We start from the raw sequence: 7,921 nt of genomic DNA on the forward strand, positions 1-7,921 counted from the left end.
TTCTCTCGAACTACTCTAGCTGACAATATGTGCAGCTCTAAATTATCCCACCAAAGTTTCGTTATCTCTAAACCCACTTTTAAGTTCAAGTAATGAATCTCTTGAATTACCCAAAAGTGGTGTTGTTCAACAGCTTTCTAACCTAATATTCTTTCTCAAGCAATATGAGGTAATTAGACACGATTAATCAAGGGACCATTCAATTAATCACCATACAAAACATAGTTGAACAATCATACAATAAATCCGGCTCGATTATAACAAGTTGAGTCAAAACTTCAACCAACAATTAGTTCCATCAACCCTAGATAATTGTTTAGCTACTCATAACAAAATAAGAGAAAACTACTAAATTGTTCATAATGTAAAATTGCAAGAAATAAGGAGATAGAAAAACTCTAATGTTTGGATTGTCTCCTCACACTTGTTCCTCTTCCAAAAGTAGTCTAAAAACAAGCTTAACCCCATCTTGGGCGAAGTTCTAAAGCTTATAAGGGTTTTACAAAAAATTTCCCGAAAATACACTTTAGTCCCAGACTTCCAGCAGCGTGAACAGTTCATCGCGGTCGTGGCGTGGACCGCGATCGACCGCGGTGAGAGCTGACCTTTCTGCCTCACATTTTAATCCGCCGCGGTCCACCGCGGTCGCAGTGGAATTCTTGCCCAGACCATTTTCTGCTCCTTTGTGCTCGGGTACTTCTCGAGTGGGCGTTTTCTTCACATTATCGCCTCCAAAACACTCTGTGTTGCTTCCTCACATATAATATTCCCTGCGAAACAAAAGAACACTATTTAGAGAATTTTGTTGGCAATTTACCTATAAAGCAACAACAAAGCATGTTCATATTAAGGTGTTAATATCAACTATATAGCCTACTATCAAACACACTTGGAGCAACGAAAAGGATTCAACTCCACGTTTTTTCCCTCTTTCTTCCTCTATTTCCATTATTGGTTATGAATTCTAGTATTGTAGTTTCGCATACTATTATGAATAGGTAATTTGTTATCTAGGCTTTTGATGGAACCTTATAGAGGATCTTGTTATGTTTTTATATAATTGAGCCGTTGGATTTATCTACTTGTTCAACTACATGTTTGTTGCTGTTGGTTGAATGGCCATCAATTGACTGTGCCTATTTAATGTGTATTGCTTGGAAAAGGGTACATATTTAGGTAGTTGTTAAACAACGTCACTCCTAACGTATGTTAGGGATCAATACAGAGGGTTTAAAGGAAGGATTAGGAATAACGAAGCCTTGGTGCGATCTTAGTGAGCGGTGCACTAGTGCCAGCTAGCGTAGTTCGAAAGAATATGTCTAGTACATTGTGGTAGTTGCTCGGAAGAGAATTACGACACCCGAAGTACTCATGATCGGTAGAGAATACTTAGGTGAAATTATATAAGATGCAGCGGGAAGGATTCCGACAATTGGAAAAATCATAACTTTAGACCTCCTTAATCTTGTCTCCAATCATTATCCTTGTTAATTGATAGTTTTACTATTTTTTAGATTTGTTATTTAATTAGATATAATTAAATATTATAATCTTTATAATTAAGAAATTGTTTGGACTAGCGATTCTTAACGACATTGAACAATTGTAGCTAAGCCTTAGTTCTCTGTGGGATTTGACTCCGAACTCTTAAACTGGATTATAGTTGCAGCGACCGCTTAGTCCTTTTTATAAAGCATAGTTGGCCTGATCACAGGCCGTGATGGCGCCCAACACTGTTGTTAGGCAAGCCAACACTGATCAAGCTAGTGGTTTCTCGTTTAAATAAATTACTAAGTGGATATTACTTTCTCAATTATTAAAAAAGATTTAGAAATTTGCAAATGAAACACAATTTAACAGGAGAAAATGAGTACAAATCGTAATCATGTAAACAGATCCAAAATCATAAGTCTACTAGTGTGTGTGCCAAGACTGGTGACACAAGTATGTGGGCAATCTAGTAGAATATACAAAAGGATGCTAGCCTACTGTCTGAAAGGAAATAGACAGGGAAAAATAAAGCATAAGAGAGACTCCAGCTGCTCCAGAACGGCTTAGAAGGCAGCTCACCGTGAAGTCTCGAGATGGGGATCAAATCTGCGCACCAGAACAAGAAATAAGGCATGAAAAATAAGGAATTTAAGTTATCAAGAGGCATAAATCTATATATTTCCTAAAGTTGTGATTTAAAATAGGTGTTGTTCCTTGATGAATTATTTTTCAGTTCACGTTGTTGAAAATTGGGTATTGAATTATAAAGGCCGTGAATTATATTGGGGCAAAGTGCTAAATTGTGAAATATTATTCAGTTGAGTTGTTCACTCCCGAACATTTTGTTAAGATGTTGTGCACATTATGATTGAGTCGTGGGCTCCTTATTAAAATAATATTATTGTCGATTTTGTGATATGTTGTGATATTTGAGCACTTGATGTGTAATTTGTTATATGTTGTGACATTTGAGCACATGATATGAAATTTGTGATGTGTTGTGATATTTGAGTACTTGATGTGCAATTTGTGATATGTTGGGAGCACTTGAGGTGTAATTGTGAAATGATGTGATATTTGAGCACTTGAGGTGCAATTCATGAAATCAATTAATCTTGTTGTGTCTTTGGAATTAGTTATGGCCTATGGGCAAATTGTGATATGAAGTGATATGTGGTGTTGTTGTGATAATTTTCTGTATAAATTGTTGTGTGATTTGGGTTACTGTTATGCGGCGTATAAGGGTGGCATTCCACTGTTGATATTATGTGGGTATAAGGGTGGAATTTCACTATGGCTATGTGTGTTGGGCTATTATTTGGGCGGAGTGATAAGGGAGGTTATTATACGGAGCGATAAGGATGGCTATTGTACTGATAAGGGAGGCTATTATACGGAGCGATAAAGGAGGCTATTATAGGAGCGATAAGGGTGGCTATAAGAGATACAAGGGTGGCTATTCTCATGGGTGATATGTGATGATGTGAGGTATTGTGTTGGTAATTATTATATGATGATGAGGGGATATTGTGCTGGTAATATTTATGTGACGTTGTGATTTCCTTGTGAGTTCTTTTATATTATTGTGCAATTTATTTTATGAATTCAGTAAATTTGATAATAGTCATATATATGTTGAAATTATGAGCCTCTGGATATTGCCGGGCGGATTATGAAATATGAGCACGAGGTGCCGCGGTTATATAATGAAAATGATATTGGCACGTGGAATGTTCGTGCAGTTGTGATATGAAATGTGGGCACAAGGTGCCGTGAGTAAATGATGATCATAGGCACGAGGTGCCGTGGAAATATGAAATTAGGATGAGACCCGTATTTTATGATTATGAAATGAGGCGTCAAAGGGTGACATTTTTTTGAAAGAATTATATTAGAAAGATATTTATTGCAGAATTGTATTTGAAAGATATTTATTCGAAAGAATCATATTTGAAAGATGGTTATTGACGTAAGTATATTCGAAATATATTTATGGGAAAGGATTATATTCTAAAGATTATTGTTTGAAAGACTTATAGGTGAAAGATTTATATTTGAAGGACTTGATTAAATGATTGTACTTGTATTCATTATTTGTTGAGCAATATTATTTGTTGAGCAATATTTATGGTGGTTTTGTTGCCATGTTGTTTATATCACTGGTCAATTATAGTTGTTATACATTATAGATTATATATATATTGCATATCGACTGTCAAACAGCGCACTACGGGCACTAGAACTTCAATGGAATAACTCTATTTTAACCCCTAAAACTGGAAACTGGGCACCCTATTCCAAATGGAGAAACACTGAGATGAAGTTAAGAGAGATCACTCCGATAAGTTCGTACAATGAGATAGTATGAAACGTTTGTTTTACTCCTAAGCATATGCTTGTTTTGCCTGATCTAATGACACTGCAAAACATGACAAACAGTAGAGCAAATTGCTAATAGTGGAATTAAGTGGGTTGGGGAGTCGAGCATGCTGATTAGAAAAGATTTCGGGGAGTCGAGCATGCTGATTAGAAAAGATTCTTACTTACATTAACAAGAAACCATAGATATATCACACAGCAAATTGCTAATATATACGTTTACGCTATCAGGTCAGCAAAGATGACCATGGCCATAATAAGTGGGGGATAGTACCTGAATAATAAGGCAAGGTACACTACACTGAGAGTGTGTATGTATAAGTGTGAAAATATTTATGTATACTTTCACGCTTTGAGGCTTATCCGTTCAGAGTATCAGGCATTTGTGGTTGTGTCTGCTTGATGGCACCTTATCCTCTTTTCCTTGAGAGAAAATGGATTTGATCGACTCGAAAACCTCATCAACAGATTTTCCAGCATCAACCTGCCTTTTTCAGACATAGGTTAGCAGTTATTACTGAAATCATTCCATCTTAGTCGGAGTCAATTCTACCCATTCTCCACTCCCAGCACCCTACCAAACAATAGAAGAAGATTTTGAATGTACCTTCTTAACTTTCCCCTTTGATTCATAATATTCGACTGCAGGGAGAGTTGACTCCAGAAACACTTTAAATCGCTTCCTTATTGTCTCGATGTTATCATCCTCCCTTCCCTGCATAGTTACTCCGAATCAAGTAGGAAAATCTTTCATACTATAGACAATCAGATTAGAATGATGCGCCTAAATAAACCTCGTTTCTTGAGAGCAAGCGCCCCTCCATTTCATCTTGTGGACAATCTAGATAAAGGACAAACTCAGGCTCCATTTTTGTCTACAAAAGAAATCGCAAATGACAGTTATTTAAAGTATATAAGCATTTTGGAGTGCTTCTGACTTCCATTAAGACCAATTAAATATAAATCTTACAAGATTCTCAAATGTTTTAACATTCTCTTCATTCCGGGGGAAACCGTCAATAAGGAATTTGTCGCTGTCCATTCCCTGCATGGCTTGCTGAAGAAGCCTCACTGTTACATCTGAAGGAACAAGCTTCCCCTCCTTCATAATTTTCTGAATCATAGAGCTGCAATAAATAGAACGAACGAATAAAGCCAGTGTTGTGACATTTAAATTCTTAACAGGATTGTAAGCCTACAGAGTGCACACTACAATATTTTGGCGAGTTTCATTTTCATGTAATATCACAGAGCACCACTCAGATGAAAGGGTAAGAACGACCGATTTCTCTAGAATTTGAAATGGTTGTTGAATAACATACCCAGTTTCAGAACCAGAATTGATTTCTTGACGTAGAAGCTCACCAACACTAAGATGAGTGTAGCCAAACAGTTGTGCTATTCTTTTGCATTGCGTGCCTTTACCACACCCTGGACCACCTGTAAAATGAATAATCACGATGTGGAAATATCAAGTAAGGAAACGAGGAAGTTAAAAGTTTAAAAAGAGAAATAAAGAGAATCACATTCTCTAAAGCTAGCAAATATCAATATCACATTCTCAAACACTAGCATATATCATAAGTATTCCTTGTGCTCAGGGACGTATTAGCTAGCATGGTATTTACGATGGACAAGATTGATCCTGGAAAGATATAAGCACGTCCAAGCACGTTCAATAAAAGGTTCAGAACTAGAGACTTAAATCTATTAAAAGAATTCTTCAAGAACTTGGTTTCAGGTCTGTTGCCAATATCTATTCCTTCAACCAACACCACTAAAATCCATTGTCTTAATCAGCCACTGCTTGCCATTGATTTGTCTTAATCGGCCACTGCTTGCCATTGACATCTCCTGCTGCTGGCCAAGCACTTGAATAAACCTTAATCAAGAGACGGATCCAGGATTTAGACTTGATGGGTTCAACCTTAAAACTGTTACATAAGCAACTATGAAGGGAGAAATATACAGTTCAACATTTTCCTTAACTTCAGGTAAGTTCTCTATAGATTATAAAGGCATTAAATAAGTCAATCTCACTTTTCTGGGAGGCATTTCGTGACTTAAGTTTTTTTTTTCACTGCTAAACTTTGTCCTTTTTCTTCCTTTTGGGCAGATGCTCGGGTATTTGGGGCTTGTGGAAGCCACGAAGAAAGTATGTCACCTCCAATCTTTACCAACTTCCACCAGGTAAACTTGGCAAAGATGCACTTTCCATGATAGAACAAGAATACAAGATGCAGGTGTAATGTCATCAAAAGAAATACAAGATGCAGGTTTAATGTCATCAAAAGAAATACAAAATGCAGTAGATGTGATTACAACAGGCAGTGCAATTAAAGGAATTATGGAAGTCCCAACCTATAACAAAAACAATTTTGACCTTCTTCTGCTTTCCTGAGCCTCTATAACCTTCCTGCAAAAACGAGATATACCAAAATTATTTTTGCAACATTATAAGGTAGTAGGTCTAGTGTCGCGATCACTTTCTTCAGTCAGTTTCTTCCTGAAACATGGAATCATACCACCTAAATCAATGGTTCAATTCAAAAACTTGAAGGAAAACTATCAGAACGAGACAGTATTAGCTTGGTTGGCAAAGACCAGAAAATAACTATCACATCAGTGATAGATGCAATTTAAAACTCCAATCTTCAAGCGAACATGGAATGAAGAGAATTTAATTGTAAAGCTAACATACATAACTAGACATACAAAACCAGGGCTATTACTAAACAGACTGGAAATTTTCTGAACTGGAAACGCTCATGTTGAATATACAACCAGGCCATGCCTCACCATGAAGAGTTCATGTGCAGTCATCAGTGAGTATGACAATGCAAAGCATTATCACTTAAAAATCTACAAATGAAGACCCCTAAAATAGGATTTCCTGAGAGATCACAAAACTATGCTTCCCCCGTTCAAATGCATTCAATATATGAAAAAGTTTTGTTTCTAAGATTACAGCTACTGAATGAATAATTGAGTTCTTGGTCACAAGCTTCAAATGTTCCTGACTGAAATAAAGAGTAATTATTTCACTTTGCAATTCATTTCTCATATTTATTAATTAGTTTCTTTCAATCTCTAATTAAAAAACCAACAAGAATTGGTTAGTTACTGTTATATCAAACCAATTACAATGATATATATGTTGAGCATGGTTCATGATCACACTGAAAAAAGCAAACCTCACAAGCAAATGAACTAATTACTTGAGGGCAAAGAAGAAAGATAAGAAGTAAGATTAAGATGAGATGAATAACTGCAACCACGAGAATTGAGATGAATATAAGTATAACTAAGTCAAAATCACGTATGCCAATGATATTGGGAAAACAACAAAGAAATTCTCCCACCTTGCGTGACTCCATCTTGGATTGCCCGAACGGCGAAAATGTTCAGTTGGTGTATAATCCTGCAATATGTAGCAGTTACAATCATTGTTTCCATCAATATTCCCTTGAATTCCCTTATGCAAAAAACTATATTTAAATAAATATTACAATATCGAAAGTGAAACCACCTGCTTGTAAAGCTTAACAAACTGAAAACTTTAAAATTGACCAACAATTCCACTAGATAAGGACATCATACAGATCATACCAATTTTTCATCTCAAGCAAGGAGTTTTGTAATTATAAAACTTGATCCTAATCCAACATAAAAGCAGGACAGCAGTTTCATTAGATAATAATATTCATCTTCATATCAATTCCTCAATGATTCATCTAAGACTACGAAACAGCATAATAGTACAATTCATCTCGCCTATTCAATAAAAAAATATTCACGTCCCTTTTATCTATCCCATTAAATAAGAATTACACTTTTACAAACATTAAATTAGGTTTCCTGAAATGATGATCAAGTCAAAGTTCACAACTTTGTGTAAAAGCCTACAAGAATATGACATAAAGAATTAAAAAACAAGCAAATTATATGGACATATCTGCATAGAGAAGAAGAAAAGTTTTGCGTGGGAAAAGGAAGTACCTTGGCTTGGGCAATACTGCAAAAACTTTTGAGGCAGTTGAAGTAAGAACAG

General features: G+C 35.9%; 1 protein-coding gene across 4 annotated transcripts; it reads right to left on the bottom strand.

Annotated features, from left to right (window-relative positions):
* Window positions 1-395: 395 nt before the first annotated feature.
* On the bottom strand, window positions 396-7,921 carry LOC109215550 (UMP-CMP kinase 3-like). 4 transcript variants are annotated; one of them, XR_002066362.1, is made up of 9 exons: window positions 7,870-7,921; window positions 7,233-7,291; window positions 6,232-6,286; window positions 5,193-5,310; window positions 4,841-4,997; window positions 4,665-4,745; window positions 4,478-4,585; window positions 4,145-4,354; window positions 396-770 (listed from the first exon to the last, which is right to left on the bottom strand). XR_002066362.1 is itself a non-coding variant. In XM_019379633.1 (8 exons), exons 2-8 carry the CDS (start codon window positions 7,245-7,247, stop codon window positions 4,238-4,240), a joined length of 651 nt encoding a protein of 216 aa, XP_019235178.1. In that variant the 5' UTR covers window positions 7,248-7,291; window positions 7,870-7,921; the 3' UTR covers window positions 4,035-4,237. The 4 variants fall into 4 exon arrangements, 2 of the variants coding, with proteins under 2 accessions (XP_019235178.1, XP_019235179.1); XR_002066361.1 differs by lacking the exon at window positions 396-770 and adding an exon at window positions 2,007-2,097; XM_019379633.1 differs by lacking the exon at window positions 396-770 and having other exon boundaries at window positions 4,035-4,354.

The sequence above is a fragment of the Nicotiana attenuata genome, unplaced genomic scaffold (genome assembly GCF_001879085.1).
Source record: "Nicotiana attenuata strain UT unplaced genomic scaffold, NIATTr2, whole genome shotgun sequence".
In the NCBI taxonomy this organism is placed as follows: Eukaryota; Viridiplantae; Streptophyta; class Magnoliopsida; order Solanales; family Solanaceae; genus Nicotiana; species Nicotiana attenuata.